At 34.7% G+C, this 22,546-nt stretch overlaps 1 protein-coding gene across 1 annotated transcript in view; it reads left to right on the top strand.

Moving 5' to 3' along the window:
* The window catches only part of ERBB4 (erb-b2 receptor tyrosine kinase 4), a 1,235,763-nt gene that overhangs the window by 973,992 nt on the left and 239,225 nt on the right, over positions 1-22,546 (top strand). Inside the window, exon 17 of the mRNA XM_061147924.1 lies at positions 20,381-20,513. Coding sequence (XP_061003907.1) covers positions 20,381-20,513 — 133 coding nt within the window. The remainder of the gene's footprint in view (positions 1-20,380; positions 20,514-22,546) is intronic.

Raw genomic sequence — 22,546 nt, forward strand, 5'->3', positions numbered from 1 at the left:
GAAATTGAGGGTAGGAGAAAAAACAGAAAAAAGAATGAATTCTAGAGGCCAAATGAAAAAGGTTCTTAGGTGAAAGGGATTGACTAAGATTAATGCTGACAGAGAAGAATTGACCATCTTATCTGACAAGATGGAAAGTGAAAGTAAAAGTCTCTCAGTCGTGTCCGACTCTTTGCAACCCCATGGACTGTAGCCTGCTTAGGCTCCTCTGCCCATGGAATTTTCTAGCAAGAATACTGGAGTGGGTAGCCATTCCATTCTCCAGGAGATCTTCCCAACCCAGAAACTGAACCCGGTTCTCCTGCATTGCAGACAGATTCTTTACCATTTGAGCCACCAGGGAAGCCTGATTATGGTGAAACCTGAAAAAATAAGAGCAGTTTCCATTGGTATAGTAGCAACAAAGTGGGTTAAGACTTGAAATGGGTTAAGAAAAGGATGTGAGAAGACAGAAATAGCGACAACTTGTACAGAGAAACCTTTCCAAAAGTGTTTGCTGCAAACAGATAATATGAATTCAAGAAAAAAGATTTTCTGTGTATTTATTTTTGTTAAATTAGGAAATATTATAACATTTATAAGCTGGTGGGAATGATGCAAAAAACAAAAAGGAAAAATGTGTATTTCAGGAGATACTGAACAACTACAGGCAAATTTTTCTTTAGTTTTTAACCTGGCATACTGCGGTTCATGGGGTCACAAATAATTGGACCCAACCAAGCGACTGAACAACAGAAGGAATTCAGCACTCAAGTAGAGAAGTTGGCCATAGAAAAGAACAGAGACTATGCATATATTGTAACTGGAAGAAATTTAGAGCTTATAGGCATATATGCAGGTAGACAATAGATTTGCTGGTAAGAAGATGGGGTAATTCACAACCTATAATCCTTTTAAATAAAATATAAGATGAGGTATCATTTTAAATTAGAGTAGGGTAGACAATACTGTTCATGGGGTTCTCAAGACAAGAATGCTAAACTGGTTTGCCATTCCCTTCTCCAGTGGGCCATGTTTTGTCAGAAACGTGTCAATCCTAAAGGAACTAGTCAATCCTAAAGGAAATCAATCCTGAATATTCTTTGGAAGGACTGATGCTGAAGCTGAAGCTGAAGATGAAGCTCCAATACCTGATGTGAAAAGTCAACTCAATAGAAAAGGCCCGATGCTGGGAAAGATAGAAGGCAGGAGGAGAAGGGGACAACAGAGGATGAGATGGTTGGATGGTATCACTGACTCAGTGGACATGAATTTGAACAGTCTCCGGGAGATGGTGAAGGACAGGGAAGCCTGGCATGCTGCAGTTCATTTGGTTGCAAAGAGTTAGACATGATTGAGTGACTGAATAACAACAGTGGAGATAATATTAGAATTTTTAATAAAGGGAAGATTTGAGTTCATCAAATGTAGAAGGAAATCATACTAGATGTATAGTATAAATTAAATTGATCTATTTGCCATGTTTTATTCAGCTGTGTTGTTTGTCTAGATAATGTAGGCATGGGTACTTAAAAATTTGTTGTTTACCCAGGATTGGTGTTCATTGGTAGGACTGATGTTGAAGCTGAAACTCCAATACTTAGGCCACCTTATGTGAAGAGCTGACTCATTTGAAAAGACCCTCATGCTGGGAAAGATTGAGAGCAGGAGGAGAAGGAGATGACAGAGGATGAGATGGTTGGATGGCATCACTGACACAATGGACATGGATTTGGGTGGACTCCGGGAATTGGTGATGGACAGAGAGGCCTGGCATGCTGCAGTTCATGGGGTCACAACGAGTCAGATGTGACTGAGCAAGTGAACTGAACTGAGGATTGGAGTTTTGCCAGGTATCTACTAAGGTCAGGAAGTAGAGACCAATGAATTAAGGCTATATGAAAAATAAATGATAATAACAAAGGTCATAAAAATTTTTGAGTAGTAAAAGAAGTTAGCATATAAGTGGGGCTGAATGGACATTGAAAACACATTTAGGTCAATGGCCTGAACTTCCCAATATTGTCAAATATTTGAAGTAGAGATACTAGCCTAGGTGAACTAAAAAGAAGCTGCTAGCCTGAAATAGTGTACTTGAAATAAAGATTCTGGTGGTGGAACCATAAATACGACTTCCAAGTGGGAGTGGGTGATTGAGGCTTTGGGACACGAATAAGCAGGAAATTGGGAAACCAGGGAGTTGGAGGAAGATGGAGAGAAATGAGAAGATTCAGCAAATATTTAGAATTTAAAATTGTTTACTGGGTTTTATAATTAACTTAATATGAAGTAATTAAAGGGTCTTCCCTGGTAGGTCAGTAGTAAATAATACACTTGCCAATGCAAGAGACATAGATTTGATTCCTGAGTTGAGAAGACTCCATGGTGAAGGAAATAACAATATTCTTGCCCAGGAAGTCCTATGGAGAGAGGAGACTGGTGGGCTACAGTTTATGGGATTGCAAAGAGTGAGACACAACTTAGCAACTGAGTCTGCACACTTGAAGTCTTAAATAATTAATAGAAGAAACTCTTTATAATTATTCCTAGGATTCTGACTTGCAAAGTTGGATGGATATTGGTAACAATGACTTATATGTGGCATAGTGTGAGAGTAATAAACTCATGAATATAATTTTGGATGCATTGAATTTGAGATGATTTTGGTAGATCCAAGTGATATTCAGTGGGAAAATTAATGTACACCTATGAATTCTTTCCATATACAGGTAGAGTAAAAGTGAATAGGAAATTTGAAATACAGAGAACTACTGTTGATGTATTTTGAGAAATTTACACATGAAGAAAAAGAGAGAAACAGTTGGAGAGGGAATCGTATCAAGAGAAGGATATTTTGAAGATGGATGAAATTTCATTCTGTTTTGGAAGACTTTATAGAGTGACAGACTAAAGACACAGGAGAGAGATGACCAATTATAGGATTTACTGAAAAATCTAGAAGAATTTAGGGTCAGAGGAAATGTGAATGGATTAGACTTGGAGACAAAAAGATGCCTGATACCATTTTATCAGGAGAGAGAAACAGAGGATACAGAAAGATGCAGAAAGATGAATAAATAAAGGCTGAGGAAGTTTCTGTTTAATGTTCTATATTTCCTCTGAAGTTGTAGATGAAGCCATCTTACCAAGAGAGAGGAACATTATGTTTTAATATATGTGGATTTGTGAAGAGGGTAATGAGGTCTGGAATTTTTTAACTCAAATATAAATTGTGCTAATTTTGGCTTTTAAAATATTCTGATGCTAATTCACAAATCATCAATAATTTGCAGTGTGATACTCTATGTGTATCCAAGTGAAGGTCATCTTTTTGTATTTTTGTATGAAAAATAACAGGTTGTGGTTTGCTATCAATGACTCTGTACTCATTAAATTAGAAGACTGTTAAATATTTAATCAGAGTCTAACAGCATCCTGTGTGTGTTCTAAGAAATTAACAGATTTCAATACCTGTAGTGAAAATTGCAAAATGCTGATATATAACAGTTACTTCAAATTATACCATTACAAAAAACATCAGCAATTTTTTGTGTGCATTTGTGCAGACAGAGAATATTTGTATATCAAGAAACCAGGATTTTTTTCTATTTAATTTTCCTTGAAATGATCTTATGTAAGGAATTATGTTGTGAGGAACAATCCCTTATAAATAAAATATATTTGAGTCTGATTGCATTGATGAAACTAAATTTATGCTCAAACCATGGTTCTTATCTTGGAAATTTGTGTTATGTGCCTCATTTAAATCTAAAGCCAGTAAAAGGTAGATATCCAACATCCTGATGGTTAAAGCTCACTAGCTGAGGTTTAGATATTTGTATTTCTTTTCTTATTCCCATTTTTTTAAAGGTTAATTTTTATCTTCAATATATTTTAAAATGATATTTAAAATTATAAAAGTAAAGCATCCTCAGTATATTAAATATAGAGGTATGTGTGTACATATGTATGTTTATCCTTCTACACATTTACCCATATACTAATCATATATATTAATACAATAGTAAAAGATTTTGTTTACTTACAGATATGGGAACATTACACATTATTAAGCAACATACTTTACTCAATAGTACATATGAACAGCCTTCCATATTTTAATTCTTTAAATTAGATTGTAAATTAAATTTTGGTTTGTTTGTTTTTGACTATTTTGCCAAAAAAACTAAAGTACTAATAATATATCAGTGATCACAAATGAGATGATGGTGTTTTCCAACTCACTGCCATGGAGTGAAGTTAAGGCCTATTAACTGCCATCTCTTGTTCTTCTGTTTGCTCAAAGAGAAACTGAAATTTTGCATGAACTCAACTGGCAAGATTATAAGATGAGCCATATGATCAGGTAATATCTCACATGGAACAATAAAGTTATGTAACCTGAAAAGTTAAAAGACTGAGAAGAAGAAAGTTTGCATCAGTTGAGAAATTTAAAATAAAAAATTAATAGTTCTACTTCATACTTCTTTTAGTTTATTTCTTTAATAATCATTTACAACATGTTAAATTATCTTTCCTGGATGCCCAGACAGTACATAGTATAGTATCAAATATGGCCTAATGTTAATAGTGTACATATTTCAATAATAGAAAAATAATAGACAAGGAACAGATTGAAAAATTAATATTCTAGCTGAGAAGAGAATCTGGTTAATGTAGATATGGATTTTTTCTTTAATAATAATGATTTCTTTTGCATGTAAATGAAATGGTTTCAGGCAAAGTGTAAAATCATCTTGCTATTATTTCAATATTGCTTGAATTGACTTAGGTTCAATTTTTTTTCTTTGTTTATGTTTTATCTGGTAGCTCTAAATCTGTATTCATAACATCTGTGGACTCATAACATCTTGTAAGCAACTGCTTCAGAAAAAAAATGGGTTTCCCCATAATTAGAAATGTGTTCTAATTAGGAATTGGGCATTTATATAAATTCAAAAAGGAGGTATATTGTTAAACATTGTTATTAGATTCTCCAAAGTGTATAGTTGTGATTTTGGTCACAACAAACCTCCCCTTAGAACATTAAAAAAAAAAGAATCCTTTCTATGCTAAAAACATTGTTCAAAGTGGGGTGCAATGACCAAAAAAATCTTTACAAGGAGGGTTTGTCTTTTCTCTGACTCCTCTGTAGAGTATTCTAAAAGAGATAGACAGAAACAACTTCACCCTATTATTTTTTATCTTTGGGTTACTTCCAAGATACTATGGGTCCAGGATTTAGAAAAAATTGAATATCTGCAGTTTTTCCAAGTTAAATGTTAATGAAGAAATCTGTTTTCTTCATGTTCTACTTATTGATCTTCCAGTACAGTATTTGAAGTTCATAAATTATGAAAACATTTTAGTACTTTTGAAGTTTGTCTATTTGAAAATGGATAGCAATGAACAATCTGTCCAGTACATCATACTTAAATCCCACATTTCATAAACTACACTCTTGAAGTTTTGCAAGATTCTACTTAGTGTTACTTATAAATGTGTAGGGCATCTCCCCACCCGACCCGCAATAAAAGTATTCAGTCAAGGCTGATGCAGGTAAAGCCTGCTGAATGACCAAGAGACTGATATTTAAGCAGATATAATAGAAGCACCAGGGTTATTAACTGTTACCTGAAAAGGGAAGAATTATCTGTATCGTTTGTTTTTAAAAATGTGATTATCTTGAGATAAAGTATTTGATAGTTCCACACAAGTAAAGAAGGAAAACTTGGAAAATCTGGACATCGTTCCTTTTACACTTAGGATTTTACTTGGATGATGAGTGAAATTAAGCCTGATGTCAGCGGCTTCAACAAATAGGTTTATGTGTTATTCTTTAAAATACAGAGAAGTCTAGAAGTGTGGGGGCTACTATTGCCTTTGGTTCTATGGAGCAGAAACATCAGGGTCAGAATCCATGTCATTTTATTATCTTTCTGTTTTGGTAGCAAGATGGCTTCTGCAGCTTCAGCATTACTTCTGAAGACAGAGGAGGAGGGATAGATTTCATCAGTTGTACTTGTCCTTTCCAGAATTCTTTTAGCCGACATTGGCTTTTCTCTCATTGGCCAGATTTTTTTTTTTTTTTTCCCCACATCAAGATATAGAGAGACTGGAGGAATTGAGCTTTTTAAAAATCCCTGAATTAGAAGCTGTTAGGGAACAGGGGATTAGGAATGACAGTTGGGTTAGTCAATTTGACACAGTATGTATGTGGGAGTGAGGGGGCTTCCCAGGTGGCGCTAGTAGTAACGAACCCACCTGTCAATGCAGGAGACTTAAGAGATGTGGGTTTGATCCCTGGGTCAGGAAGCAGGAAGGTACTCTGGAGAAGGAAATGACAACCCCCTCCAATATTCTTACCTGGAGAGTCCCTTGGACAGAGGAGCCTTATGGGCTACAGTCCATGCAGTTGCAAAAGGTCAGACATGAAGGAAGCGACTTAGTCCACAGGTATGTAGGCATGTGGTGAGGGTGAGAGATAAACCAGACTCCTACAAGAAAACAAAAATAACAACTGGTCCAAGGATTCTTTTCACAGCTTTTAGGAGAAAATATTTTGCTTATTACCTTAAATTCAGTAACAAGCAAATATTAAACACATATATTAGCTTCAGTTCAAGAAACACAAAGTAAATAACTTTTCCCATTTTCTTTTCACTAGAAATATTTTAGAATTACACTTTTGTTAAGTTTAAAAATATATAGAAAATTCTAAAATTGTTGAAATATATGATTTTAAGGGTTGATTTAAGATGAAAAATATCTAAATATTTATATAATTTTTCATTCAGCTATTTATTCATGTAATGTTCATTTAATTCTTGTTTTCATGAGACAAACTAACCTCCCAAAAATATAAGGACACCTGTGACATAATTCCAGCACTTAAAGGACATTTATCTGTACTTTTAAAAATAGAAACCTTGTTATTTTACCTTTAAGCTCTGAATATGTACACATCCCTAAAGTTATTTGAAACTTACACATTGCTCGTGTGTAAACTTTAACATGGCACCTCTCCTCTGGAACTCCTAGATGAGCTAAATTAACCTAGAATTCAGTAGATAACATGGGATATATTAGAACTAAATGTTATAGGTTAGAAATAAAAGAATATTTGCCCTCAAAGGGATAGATTATGCCTAAGTATAATTTTATTTAATTTGACAGTAAGGAAAACGCTGGTGACCTTGACAAGAGCTGATTTAGTGGAAAACCTAAAATGTAATGGGAATTAGTTCAGTAATGAAGAGAGCACAAGAGAATAATTATAAACACCTAAATAAGTTTAGTTTGAGAGTGTATAAAAGAGACACATAGTGCTAAGGGGAGATATTCTTATGATAGCAAAATGGAATGAATTGGGTCACAGAGATGGTGATAAAATTGTGGCCATTTATTAGCACTTAGTACTTTATATCTAAAAACATAAGGTTGTTCCTGTGAAAATTACCAATGCATAAAATAAAAAAATATAAAGTAGCACATTCCAGAATAATTATGTTTAGCTACCTTTTTCAATTACAGAACTTCCTTTAATACCAAACATTCAATTCTCCAAAAAGGGGGAATCATTAGGACTCAGAATTAACAAAGATCTGTGTAGACTTCCAAAGGTGCTTAGTTTCAGCTCGTCTTACCCAGTGGGGAGATCAGCTCTGTGTACAATAGTACAAATAACATTTTTAAATATATTAGCTATTTTAGATGTGTGTTACATTAAAAATGAATGTTTTCAAATGATCAGAACAAAAATAGATTGATACAGCAAAATTCACCTTAATACCTTTGAGAAACAAAGCTCCAAAATAAATTTATCAGGGAAACAAAAGGAAAAGGAGGAGGAAAGAAAACAGAAATGAAAACAAAAGCCCTTTAGTTCAGTTCAGTTCAGTTCAGTCACTCAGTCGTGTCCGACTCCTTGCGACCCCATGGACTGCAGGATGCCAGGCTTCTCTGTCCATCACCAACCTCCGGAGTTTACCCAAACTCATGTCCATTGAGTCGGTGATGCCAAAAGCTTTTTCTTCCTTTTCCTTTATTGGCATTCCCAGAGAAAAAATAAAGTATTGGAAATGCTTAAAGAAAATGGCATTGTGTTATCTGTGGCTCTCTTTAATTTAAAAATGTGGAGCTATTAATAAAATCAGCACAGGTATAAGTCTTGACATTAGAGGAGGAACAAGTAGACCCAGAAATCTGAAGGCATATTGAAATGATAACAGTATACATTTATATTGTTCGGCACCTCAGATCCATAGAACCAAAGGAATCAACACTTCTCCATCCAAATGTTTTTTCTCTTTGTTTCTCATATCCATGATGGGAATCGTCAACCTTCCACTCACCCAAGTACCAGAGTCTTGTCATCTTTGGCTCCTCCTTTGTCTCTCTTCACCATCAAGTTTATGCATTTGATGTATATTTCTGCTGTTGTAAATGCTTCTCTACTTCATCCTCTATACTTACCAATATGTCCCTCATTGCCACCAATAAGAACTATTGAAATAGTTATTTAGTCTTCTTTTCCTGGCTTATCTATATAGTATATTAGAAGAATAATCTTTCTAATATACTCTTATAATACTATTTTAATGAAAACAGAAAAGGTTTTAGAGTAAAACAAGACAAAATTCAAAATGACGCACCACTTAGAATACTTAGGACCTGCTGCAAGTTTTATAACCTCTCTCAGATTCATCATACATAAATAATCAATATGTTAGAAGAATTATTTGACCTAACACATATAAAACACATCAGCAGGCAAAGAATCCACCTCCATGCAGGAGACACTGGAGATGCAGGTTCCCCTGGAGACGGAAATGACAACCTGCTCCAGTATTCTTGCCTGAAAAATTCCATGGACAGAGTAGCCTGGCAGGCTACAAACCAAAGAGTCACAAAGAGTCAGACATGACTGGGTTACTAAGCACAACACATATAAAACACATGCCAAATGTAGCTTTGTTTTTTAATCCTGGAAAAAATGTTCAGTGATCCCCCATGGATGTCCAAAATCTTGACATTTTCCCCATAGCTGTAGCTGCTCTTAAAGTCTCCTCCCTTCTCATTTCATCCAGCTTCTCATTAATGTGTGGAAGTCCCCTCAGTGGGACAAAAGGTTGCCAGAAGGGCAAAATAAGTAGAAAATATATCATCTGACTGAAAAGAGTGGTTTTTTTTTTTTTCAAGGACATTTTGTTACTCCCTTTGTGAAAGTATTTTAAAGAAATTGTTCTTAGTTTAAGGCAAGTATTGGGGTGCTTTATAAACATACTAAAAATCGGATGTTTTGTATACATAATTGTATGTAAAGTGAAAAAAAAATCAAAGTGTTAGTTAAATTAGCTCAAAATGGGGCTGTTTAAATCTGTGTTATATAACTGTGCCCAATAGACATGACACAGATGTGTGACATTTTGATAAAGATAAATGCAATTTTCTAAAGCCTATGATCTCTGTTGGTGGCGTGTGCTGTTGCTCGGTCGTGTCCGACTCTTTGCAACCCCGTGGACTGTAGCCCTCCAGGCTCCTGAGTCCATGGGAATTCTCCAGGCAAGAATTCTGGAGTGGGTAGCCTATCCCTTCTCTAGGGGAACTTCCCGACCCTGGAATCCAACGGGGATCTCCTGAATTGCAGGCGGATTCTTTACCAGCTGAGCTCCAGGTAGCTCCAAGTAGCTGAGCTACCTCTGCCCACTGGTAGCATAGATGTATGAAATTCCAGTGATGAGAATGAATGGAGATTTTGAGGCGAAGAGAAATATTAATATGTGAGAATAAAGGATCGTGCCTGCTCCTCCCCTACTTTACCTCGACAGGGAGGCCCCGTGGTGCTGCAGTCCATGGAGTCACAAAGAGTCAGACAAGACTTGAAGGCAGAACAACACTTTACTTCATAGAGAAGCATTTATGTACTATGTACATAATGTACTATGTACATTATGTACTATTTTCTCCTCTATTGTGGAACTAATTCCTTATCATATTGAATCATTTTCGTAGGTGACAACTGAAACTTTAAGATTTTTATCTTCAGTTTTTTAATACTCTGTCATATTGCTTCAGATTACCATGTCTGTGTGATGAATAGGTAATGGGATAGAGCAGTGTTTAGTGGATTATGTATTTTGCAACTAAATATTTACAAAATTACGTTCATTTCATTAAACATATGTATATTTTCTACCTATACAGATGATGCTTAAAGTGTTCTACTAATATGAACATTGATTGTATTGTATAAGTATAAACCACACAATACATACACACAAGCCTAAAGACAAAAAATTTACCTGAGCTCTTACACGAATCTGCTAAAAGTTCTTTCTTATCTAATTCTCTTCCAGTATTTTATTTGCAACAATTCATAGATATTTGTCAATTATACTTCAGCATAGCTGAAAACAATTCAAAGGTATAAAATTCATAGGTGGATTATTTGTACTCTTAGGATTGTGTATTTAATCATGAGAATAGTTGCCTCAAAAATCAAATGTACAGGTTTGTATGCTTTCCTAAAATTGCAACAGACAAAAACTCACAGATGGATACAAATATTACTCGTAAATTGGAGGAAGGAATCACTGTGAAACTATTAGAATTTTTTTTCAGTTCTAATTCTAGACATAATCCAAATGATATTTACACATTTGTTTAATGGTAGTATCTTTTCTGAAATACCTTGTAATGCTGTGTTTTGAATAATGTGTAATAGCCTATTGAAAACACTGGGGAAAACATTTATTTAAACACATGAAAAGTCAAGAAACACTCATTTCTTAGGAAGAGGGACAGTATGTTTTGCTTCATCTGCTTCAGCACTTACATTTCTGGTCACATTTAAGATAGAGAGATCTCAAATCCTAATCAAAGGATACTGTAATACCCTAGGTAATATACTGTAATACTCTAGGTCTCATCAAATAAAAACTGTAACTATCAACTGATGACTGCCTCAGAGTTTTATCCACATCACTTTCATTTGCTCAAAAAACAAAAGATATGTCATATTTATAGAGCAGGTAGAATTATGGGTCAGATAAGCACAGTTTACAGGAGGGGAAGAAGAAAAAAAAAAACACATTAATATGGCTCTCCTTGCCCTAGGCAGTAACCCTTAAAATGTCTTCTGGGGAATTTCAGCATTTTCTAGTGTTTCAAGATCTCTTGTTTCAAATCTGAACCACTTTGGGGAAGACTGAATAGACGAACAGTGCAGTAGGACTATCACCAAAGTGATAGATTCTGCTTGTCTTTGCTTTTCCTTTAGGAAATTCAAGTTTTTAATCCCCTCAAAATCTTGTTAACTGTTTTCTCACTGAGAAAATAAAATGAATCTAAGTGAAGAACTAAAGCACTTGTAATTGTCAATAAGACATAAATGACTTAATAGACGTAAATCATAATGGACATAGCAGTGCAAAGAAAGTGGCAGTCTGATGAGAATTACAACATTAAGATAAAGCTAAATATAAAATCAAAGAGTTTATTAGAACTCCTAAATAAATTCATGTGCATTTTATATTCTCTATTATCAAATATAGTATTGAAGAAAAATCTGATTAATTGTATTTCTCTTCTCTAAAGTAATTCTAATGAAGCATCTTTAGAAAGACAACTTAATATAGCTGAAAAATTGATGAGATTACAAGATGTAAAATGTTAGCATTATTATTTATGTTTGACCTTATCTAGGTATCTTACCTTTTTTGAGTCTATTTCTTATTTTCAATATGGGGGTTATAAGATCTATATTGTATAGTTATTGTGAAAGTATTCAATGTATGTAAAAGGAAAATTTTAATTAAAAATATACAAGTATTATTAGGATGAAAAGTCTTATAGTCAATCTATTTAAATTATTTGAACATAAGTGCAGTATTTAAGACCAAATAAATCCCTGGTATATATCCATAAAAGGGGACAGTTCTATATCAAGATAGAGTCTTTGATGTTTTCATTTCCATTAGATTATTTCCCTTTGAAAAAGGAAATAATTGTTAGTGACATTACAAGTGTCATAAAACCAATGGCAGTCAAATTTTGTGTTCCTCTTATTTGGACAGAACTTTTCCTGTGTTTGTACTTCCCTTGTGGCTCAGCTGGTAAAGAATCTGCCTGCAATGCAGGAGACCTGGATTCCATCCCTGGGTTGGGAAGATCCCTTGGAGGAGGGAAAGGCTACCCACTCCAGTATCCTGGCCTAGAGAATTCCATGGACTGTATGGTCCATGAAGTCGCAAAGAATCAGTCACGACTGAGTGACTTTCAGTTTTCTATGTTTAAACTGCTTATATACATAATTAATATAATATTGAAATGGTCCTATTTGTGAAGTGGTATTATTTATCTCAGTTGGCAACTGATTCTAAGAATTTTCTTTCAGTAAATAGTCAAGATGTTTTTGATCAACTACATTTAAAGAGCAAATTAGGAAATGTAGTCTATTACTGCGGATACATTTAACCTCTGGTCCATGATAGATTCATGCTTTTTGTCTGATGGTTACTATAACATTTTTGGAGGAAAGGTAAGATACAGGATGTTAACCGATGTCATATAATCATATTTTTAGAATAAAATATAAGCTTACAGAGAGTCATCACTTCTGCCTCTAATGCATGAAACATCCATTTGTGTTATATGTAGGTTTGTTGTTGTTGTTCTTTGGTCACTTAGTGTGTCTGACTCTTTGCAGCACCATGGACTGTAGCCCCCCCAGACTCTGTCCATGGGATTCTCATGGTTTATTACAGGCAGTAACTAACTTACCTTCCCAAGAAGTGAAACTTGATAATACTTAGATACTCTTGTATGAATGTGTATGTATTCATTTATTTATACATATATATGTAAAGAGTTGGAGAAGGAAATGGCAGCCCACTCCAGTGTTCTTGCCTGGAGAATCCCAGGGACGGGGGAGCCTGGTGGGCTGCCGTCTATGGGGTCGCACAGAGTCGGACACGACAGAAGTGACTTAGCAGCAGCAGCAGCAGCATGTAAAGAGTTAGGGAATTTTCCTGGTGGCTCAGACAGTAAAGCGTCTGCCTACAATGCTGGAGACCCTGATTTAGTCCCTGGGTCGGGAAGATCTCCTGGAGAAGGAAATGGCAACCCACTCCAGTATTCTTGCCTGGAAAATCCCATGGATGGAGGAGCCTGGTTACAGTCTACAGACTATAGTCCATGGGGTCGCAAAGAGTCAGACTTGACTAAGCGACTTCAGTTTTTTATGTAAAGAGTTATCTAGAAGTGTCCTAGATTCTCTGAACAGTGCTAAGTATTTATCAAAGGACAGACATTTAATTTACTGTTCACAGAAGTGTCCTTTTGAGAGTGAATGGGGTTCTATTGGTCCTTAACAGTGGTACAAACTGAGACCGTCTTGGCCTAAGTGAGGCATATGTTTTGCCAGTGCTAAGGTATTTCCTGGCACTGGTGGTAAAGAATCCATCTGCCAATGCAGGAGACTCATGAGTCATGGATTTGATCTCTGGGTTGGGAAGATCCCCTGGAGTAGAAAATGGCACCCCACTCCGATATTCTTGCCTAAAAAATCCCATGGACAGAGGAATCTGGAGGGCTACAGTCCATAGGGTCACAAAGAGTCCAACACAACTGAGCACTGTTTCAAAAGTATTTGATTTCCTGATAGTATTAAGCAGGATCTAGAGGCAAATATGTCAGATCTCAGGAATCTGGGAAAGACTAGGTAGCTCCTGCTGTGTTTATTTTTCATTACCTTTGGTGAAGAATGTACTTGTGTGTATTTAAGCTGAGTTATTTGATGCTGGTACTGCTCTTCCAACTAGTGGAGGCAGTAGGAGGCAGACATATAATTATTAGGTTGGTGAAAAAGTAATTGTGGTTTTGCATTTTTGAACTTTTCTGTTTGATATTGGAATACATTCTTAAATATTTAACATGTTGTTATATTATATACCATTTTAATGAGCATTTCTGGCTCTATGTTTTTTGTTAATGACTGATTACTGTCTATTTTATATTTATTTTAGACTAGGGGAATGATGTTAGACAAAAAGCAAGATAGAATGGTTTTCTTATTTGAGTTCAAAATGGGTCATAAAATAGCAGGGACAACTTGCAACATCAACAACTCATTTGGCCCAGGAACTGCTAGTGAACATACAGTGCAGTGGTGGTTCAACAAATTTTGCGAAGGAGATGAGTGCTTTGAAGATGAGGAGTGCAATGGCTGGCCATTGGAATTTGACAATGACCAATTGAGACGAACATGAAAGCTGATCCTCTTACAACTACAGGAGATGTTGCTAAAGAACTCAGTGTCGACCATCCTATGATCGTTCAGCATTTGAAGCAAATTGGAAAGGTGGGAAAGCGCAATAAGTAAGAGCCTCATAAGCTGACTGCAAATCAAAAAAAAAAAAAAAAAAATCATCATTTTGAAGTGTCATCTTCTTTTATGCTATGCAATGGCAACAGACCATTTCTTGATCGGACTGTGACATGTGATGAACAGTGGATTTTGTATGACAACCAGTGATGACCAGCTCTGTGGTTGGACCAAGGAGCTCCAAAGACTTCCCAAAGCCAAACTTGCACCAAAAAAATAAAAGGTCATGGTCACTGTTTGGTGATCTGCTGCCCATCTGATCTACTACAGCTTTCTGAATCCCAGCAAAATCATTATATCTGCTAGGTACACTCAGTAAATCACTAAGTCAATGGGATACACTGAAAACTGCAACACCTGTAGCCGCCATTGGTCAACAGAAAGGGAACAATTCTTCTCCACAACACCACCAGACTGCATGTCATACAACCATTTCAAAAACTGAAAGAATTGGGCTCCAAAATTTTATCTCATTCCACATATTCATCTGACCTCTCGCCAACCGACTACTACTTCTTCAAGCATCTCCACAGTGTTTTGCAGGGAAAATGCTTCGACAACCAGCAGGAGTCAGAAAATGCTTTCCAAGAGTTTGTTGAATCCTGAAGCACAGATTTTTTACACTACAGGAATAAACAAACTTATTTTTTGTTGTCAAAAATGTGTTGATTATAATAGTTCCTATTTTGATTAATAAAGATGTGTTTGAGCCTAGTTATAATTATTTAAAATTCACAGCCTGAAACCACAATTACTTTTCACCAACCTAGTAAAACTCACATTGATCTGAGGTGAAAACATTTTTCCAGCATGATATAGCACCATAAGGAAAAATTGTGAAGATTTGAAAGGTAAACATAAAGTAATAATGCTAGAGGCATTATTTTATACTTTCATTTAAACTTTGTTATTCAAAAATGGTTAAAATGATCTAATTAGCCTGTTAGACTTGTTTGTTTATAATTCTGTGTAAATTTAAAAAAAAAAAAATCAGTTTAACACCTTCAGTACCCATGGACAGAAAATAAAGAAGCCCTAAGCTTTTAAAAAGAAAGAAAGAAAAATGTTTATTTATTTGGCTGCGCTGGGGCTTAGTTGTGGTATTTGGGGATCTTTGATTTTGGCATGCAAACTCTTAGCTGCAGCATGTGGAATCTAGTTCCCTGACCTGGAATACCCAGGCCCCCTGTGTTGGGAGTGTGGAATCTTAGCCACTCGAGCACCAGGGAAGCCCTATGGCCCTAAGTCTGATCCAAAGGATTCTGAGGATCTGACCTCAAATTGTTTAATATAGAGCTCTAAAAGTGGAGTTCTCTGATATAAAGTCAATACCGTGAGTTGTAAACTATATTGTCAGTGTGTTATATTAATAGAACTTCTGATTGATTCCGTTAGCTGTAATTGAAAGTTATTCTATACTTAAGAAATAAAGAAAAATATGCCTATATTATAAATTTTAAATCCTTTTATTTGCTGAAATTAACACAAAAGAATCTTATAGATTTAGTATTCTTTTCACTAGTGGGAAAGAAGCTGCCTGCCAAGGCAGGAGACTTAAGAGACACAGATTTGATCCCTGGGTTGGGAAGATCCTCTGGAGTAGGAAATGACAACCACTCCAGTGTTCATGCCTGGAGAATCCCATGGACAGAGGAGCCTAGTGGGCCACAGTCCATGGGGACATCACTCAAGTGGTGCTTACTTAGCACAGCACAGCACAGTGAGTATATTAAAGTACCAGTCTTACTAATTTACAATTTTAAAGAAAATACCACTGCACATATTTTGTAGAATAGTCTGCCCTTGACATTAAATGAAACAAAATTGGTGTAATCAAATATTTTTAAAACCATTTGAATTTTAATCATAAATTATATTGACTTTATTTTGTTTCAGAGCTGTTATCTGAAAGGAAACAGATCAGTGAAAGAAAGTATTTGGATATTTATAAAATCAAGTTCCATGATTCACTCACATTTTATATTCTCCAGTGAGGAATAGCATAGTTCAAATATACTAATGAATAATAAGAATGCATCTTATTATATGAATAGCGTGGTCTGGAGAGACACTACTCTTCAATATATAATTTTTAAATAGATAATTGCATTCAAGATTATAGAGTAATATGTAGTGTTGTCTCTGAACTTCTTAAAGAAATTGTGAAATCCAAGTTATATGCTTTTAAATAAATTAGTCACGTTCATTTGTGATTCAGAATCCTTATTATATTAGTTTCTATGAGTAGATGGGAGATACCAGTTTCATTATACTATTTTAAAATCACATAATAAGATAAAATATCGCCTGATAGCATTCCTTTAGAAAAAGCTTGCACTTGTCACTTGACACGCCCTATCTTGTATACTTAAGGGTATTCCAAAGGTTTTTAATGGACAGGCAAAAGACAGAGAACAAGCAATACTCTTATTACAGATAAGGGATTACAGAATATTCTAGGTCTCTTGGTTTTGACCTTTATGATTTCATTAATGTCACATCTTAGCCTCTAAGAGGTTACTCTGACCCATATGTAAGAGTAACACACTCTCCTTTAGGAATATACCAGAGTTGGCAATGGTCAGCACTAAACCTAGGAGAGATACACAATAATTTAAATTTATGGCAAAAACCACTACAATATTGTAAAGTAATTAGCCTCCAACTAATAAAAATAAATGAAAAATAAATAAATAAAACTGCAACTTAAGTAACTATATCCCTTTTATCCAAAGGATTCTTATAAAGAGTGAAGCATTAAATTTCAGGGGGGAAAAAAAAGGCATCAGTCCTACACCTACAAATGTCTAGGAATCATCAGAATTGCGGGGGAGTACGAAATGTGACGTGGTATAACTTTTCAAATTAGATTGATCTTATAAAATATAATGTTAATTGTAAGAAACATACTGGCAATTAAATGTCTCAGACACATTAAGCTATAATGAATAGAAAATACCTTCGGAAGTACTTAGATCATAAAAGTGGACAGGGAATAGCAAAATGAAATCTTAATTGAAAAAATGCAAAGTAAACATTCAAAATGAAGAAAGAAAACAAGGCAATTATTGTAAAACTAAGCTTTTAGATAAAGATTTATTTTTTCTGTATTTTTCTTAAGTTTCATTAACCTATAAAGGAAAGACATATTGGAGAATATTAGAAAAATGTTCAATAGTAAAAATAAAAAAAAAATAAGAATGCTAGAGTCATATAATTCAGAAACAACTACCATTTAGTGTCTTATTGTACATTTTTCCAGATCTTTTTTTTGCACACATATATGTATATGTGTGTAAGAATTTTTTTCTGATTTAGTGCCTACTGTGTTTTAACTCAGTCTTTTTGATTTCTGGTCTACATCTTTACACACCAGTATATTCTATTTCATCTACTATCAAATCCATATTCTAATTTCTCAAGTTATTGAAAAAATTTCTGCATAACTGACTTGTCAAAACTAGAGTCCAGGCCAGGGTTACATTTCATGTCAATTTTTTATGAATATTAAATCTTCTTAATCAAAATCAGTACCTTTTATCATGATATTCACTTATTAAAAATACAAACAAGTTTTCTTATAGAACATTGTTGCTTTTTAACTTGATTGCTTCATTGTGGTTGATTTTCTTTTTTTTCTTTTTCAAGAGTAACTTCTGCTGAACTAAGAAGAATTAGGCCTCTTTAAACATCCAACAAGAATTTATGTATGAATTTTAGGTGCAGAAACTCTAGTTCAATCCTTGTTTGGGTTGTTTGTAACACTCCCATTCCTGCAAAGTGGTAAAAGAAGAAAACAACTAGAGGAATGCAAATCAACCAAGGAACTGCTGAAGGAAAATAACAAAAGAAAAAGCTAACTAGAAAATCATAGAAATTACTATCTATTGAGTTTTTGAATGTTTTATTTTCATTGCCAGGACTAAGTAGAAATGACATGATAACTGATATCCATTTGAATTAGATGAAAAAAATAGAGTCAGGAATCTTGTTCTGTTGGAAATGATCACTCTTAAAATAAAAGACAAACAAAAAAATAGAGAATTTTATTTTAATCTACAGTGACATAGGCAAATGCTTTCATAAATACATGCCATTTATTCTTTTGCAAAATGGATAAGTAAAGGAAGATTAGAGTTTAGCTCAAATCTACAGCTAACAAAATGCTGGGGACTATTCTTAATCATGCATAAATCCTTTACAATAAAACACTGGGCTAAGGAAACAAAAATGTAGCTCTTTTTATAGTAGTGACTTTTCAGAGATGTATTAGGCACTTGAGCTGAAAAATACGCCTTGAGTTGAAGACTTAAAATGTTTTCTGAAATGCATATTTAACGGGAATACCAAAAATGTGATCCTACACATACCAAAAGGCATTACAATGATGAGTTTGTTTCTATACTGTAGTGTAATTTTCTCAGCATAGATTTTTATATTTTTAGAAAATTCCATTTAGGAAAATCTGGTTGAATTATAGCAACATTTCAATGGGCTGAAGGACTTTCAACTGCCAGGCAACAACCTTTAAGATGAATCACTTTTTAAGGTTTTTTTTTGCAGTTTTATATGACAATAATATAACAGTTATAATGTTTAAAAGACATGACTTCATTCATAGAAGAAGCTAGACAGATTTTTTTTTCCAACAGCTCTTTAAAATTTAAATATTTTACTTTGAATCATTCACTTTCATTATTTCAGATCTTTGAGCAAAACTTTATCTTACAGAAACAAGTAATTTTTTTCCTAAAAGTGTAGCTGTATAAAGTAGGTTCTTCTGCAAATAGTAATATAAAACATAAAACACTTTACCATAGAAAACATGAGCATTCAGGGAAGTCTTCTTTAGTTTTGATATCTATCATGACTTCATAGTCAAGATGTGTTTTACTCTAAACTGTTTCATATGGCATATGAAATTAATGTATTTCAAGACTGACCACAGGAAGCTCATAGATACTAATCTATTCTATGACAAGAAGATCATAAACATTACTTTTCAAGTAAGCAAAAAATTTAATCTTAGAAAACAAAAAGTCATCAGTTTCAAAAGCATGCCTTAGTAACAATATATTAGAGAAATGTTTTAAGAATAAAAATCTCTGGTCAATGTCTTCCTATTTTAATGCTATTTATATATTTTTACTTAATACTTAATGTATAGACTTCCTTCATGGGTGTGTGATGCTTAGCCATGCTTTTGATAATAATGCTTACTCCAGTCATCATAACTCTGAAAACCTGTCTGACCCAATTCTTCATATTTCTCCTGCCCCTTTTCCCAACAGAATTGCCCTTGACAGAGTTTGAAATAGCACTTTGTCAATGCATCTCTCTGTTGGTATCTTTGTGTGCCAGAGGCATGGGGTTCATATGTCCTCAAACCACTCATTCTTGGTTTAGAACAGTGGTTCTCAATTGGCAGTGATTTTGGCACACATTTGGCAATGTCTGGAGACAACGTCATGACTGGGGAGAGGGTGAGTGTTGCTGGCTTCTAGTGGATGGAGGGTGAGAATGATGCTAAACATCCTAAGATGCGTAAGACAGTCCCCAGAATGAACAAGTATCCAGCCCCGAATGTCAATAGTGCCACTGTTGAGAAAGCCTGCTTAAGAGAAAATGTTGAAAATAACAGCATACATCACAACAGTACTATCTAAATGCATTTTTCTTCTTCATAGATAAAAGTAAAATTAAAACAATTTAAAGTGATCCTGTATCAAAAATTTGGCATATGTTCTTCATTTTGTTATCAAATTTTACATATTTCATCAAATGGCATGTTGTGGCTGCTCATCCCCAAAGATTAGTTGTCTGTGCATGGTTTACTATTAAAAAACAAAGCAAAAAAAAAAAAAAAAGTGCAGTTTTTACTATGACAAAAGGTAATGCATTTTTGTTTGTGTTTCTTCTAACTGATTAGACTTGTGATATGTGGATAAACAACCATCCTTTCCTCTTTTTCTGTCTTTTCTCTCTTATTATTCTCTTTTCCATTCTGGTTGGCAGGACTCCTCTAATTGCAGCTGGAGTCATTGGTGGGCTCTTCATCCTGGTCATTGTGGGCCTAACATTTGCAGTTTATGCTCGAAGGAAGAGCATCAAAAAGAAAAGAGCCTTAAGAAGATTCCTGGAAACAGAGGTGAGATGTTCATTTCTTATGTTCTTGTGTCTAGGGACTTTCATTCGAGTTAGAAGGTTTTTATGATACTCAGTTTTTAATCCAAGTGAAAATTCTATTTGGTTTTCTGTTGAGGATTTATATTTTTATAGTATGCCTTGGTAGCTCAGAGTGTAAAGAATCTGCCTGCAATGCAGGAGACCTGGGTTCAGTCCCTAGGTCTGGAAGATCTCCTGGAGAAGGGAGTGGCAACTCATTCCAGTATTCTTGCCTGGAGAATTCCATGAACATTCCATGATGGGGTTGCAAAGAGTCAGACACAACTGAGCAACTAATATTTTCTACTTTCTATTATACAGAGTTGATGAAAAATCAGAGTGTATAATAAATGTAGTCAAGGCAGGCTAATGACTTGAAGAGGGCAAATAGCAAGAGTCAAGAAAATTATCATATTGGGAAAAGATAGATCTGTTTCTTTGGGGGCCAGGGGTCCATTAATAAACCCTAGGATATCAAAGTAGGAGACCCAGAAAATATCTGAGTAAGAAGATATCTTCGTAACAGAACTAGAAAAATGTTAGCAAGAGATAGGATTATTTTGGCTAAAATAGAGCCAGATTGGCAAGCAATTTATGCTTTAATTAAGGGTCATTCAGTGGGTAGCCACCTAGCTCATTATAGCAGCAGTGAAAAGATGAGCTTCAGGATAAAGCTTAGACCTTCCCACACTATGCATTTAATATTGTGCATGTTAGTTATTGTGAATATGTAAATTACCCATAAAATATTATAATTTCTTTTACATTGCCATGCTGAGTTTTCTGGCATGCAAAATGACCATTTTCAGCATACAGGCTATCAGAGGGAAAGCAATTGCAGAAGAATGTGTGTTACCATCGCTTTCTCAACTCAAATCCTACCTTTTTCTCCCGATACCCATACCCATGCCTGTCTGAACAATTAAGAGCAAATCTGTACTGAGACAGCCTTCTCTGCGATTGCTTTCTGTCAGTGTGACAGTCTGACTTCCTCTTAACACTGACAGGAATAACAATATTCGTTCGTTCATAAGTTTCTCACACTGATAATGAATTAAATTTTAGCTCTTTCCCCCTAGAAGTTGAATATAGATAGAAGAAATATGTGACAGTTTCAGAAAGCTACTATACAGCTACATGTAAGGAAATGTTTTCTAATGATGGAAGTTATCTGAGATTAGAATGGGCTGTCTTATCAATAGACTCATTCAAGCATTAAGTAGTCAGTTATAGACACAGAGTGGACATAGTAACAATTTCTATTTAAGCTGGATGATGCAGAAGACCCAACTTGATCACTTTCAGCTTTGTACATGTGAACATGAATAAAAGTTTGGCAGGCAGAATTCTCTCATATGGCCAGTTTGGAGCAGTCACTGAGAGAATCTTGAAAAGTGAAATAAATAAACTAGAGTTGAAGAAGAATGGAAAGTTTGGTATAGCAGTGGATATTTAGGTGCTTAAATAAATAGAAGACAAATTCTGTCTCTTAACCTTGTGTAGGAAAGGCTCATTGTTATGAAAAGAGTTGTCTTGTTAATACAGTGCTTTCTAAGAATGCCCATCAAAATGGCATTTCATTACTAAATGCACACTAATTGGTTTTGTAAGTATATTCTATTTTTTTTAATAGAAAGTTATCACTTAGGGCTAAATTAGATTATTGTTGAATTCCCATATTTCTCTCAGTAAAAGTAAATAACTATGATTTTCTACCATCTACACAGAAGAGGAATTCTTAAGAGGATCAACTTAAATTCTCAATTACTGAAGCAAGAAATCTTGCCTCAGAGATGAAAGTAGTTAAAACCTGATGTACAGTTGGAAGGTTTTTAAAATTGATACACTTTCCCCAAATCATTTTCCTCCACAGTGTCTATTTTTCTGTTGCATACATAAAAGTAAGAAATATTTTTTTAACATACATTTATTGAGATGCAGATAAGCTTAATGCTTTTATAGATGCTGTAATTTAAAAATATATGAATGAAAGACAATCCTATCCCTTGAAGTGAC

The sequence above is a fragment of the Dama dama genome, chromosome 8, assembly GCF_033118175.1.
Source record: "Dama dama isolate Ldn47 chromosome 8, ASM3311817v1, whole genome shotgun sequence".
NCBI lineage: Eukaryota > Metazoa > Chordata > Mammalia > Artiodactyla > Cervidae > Dama > Dama dama.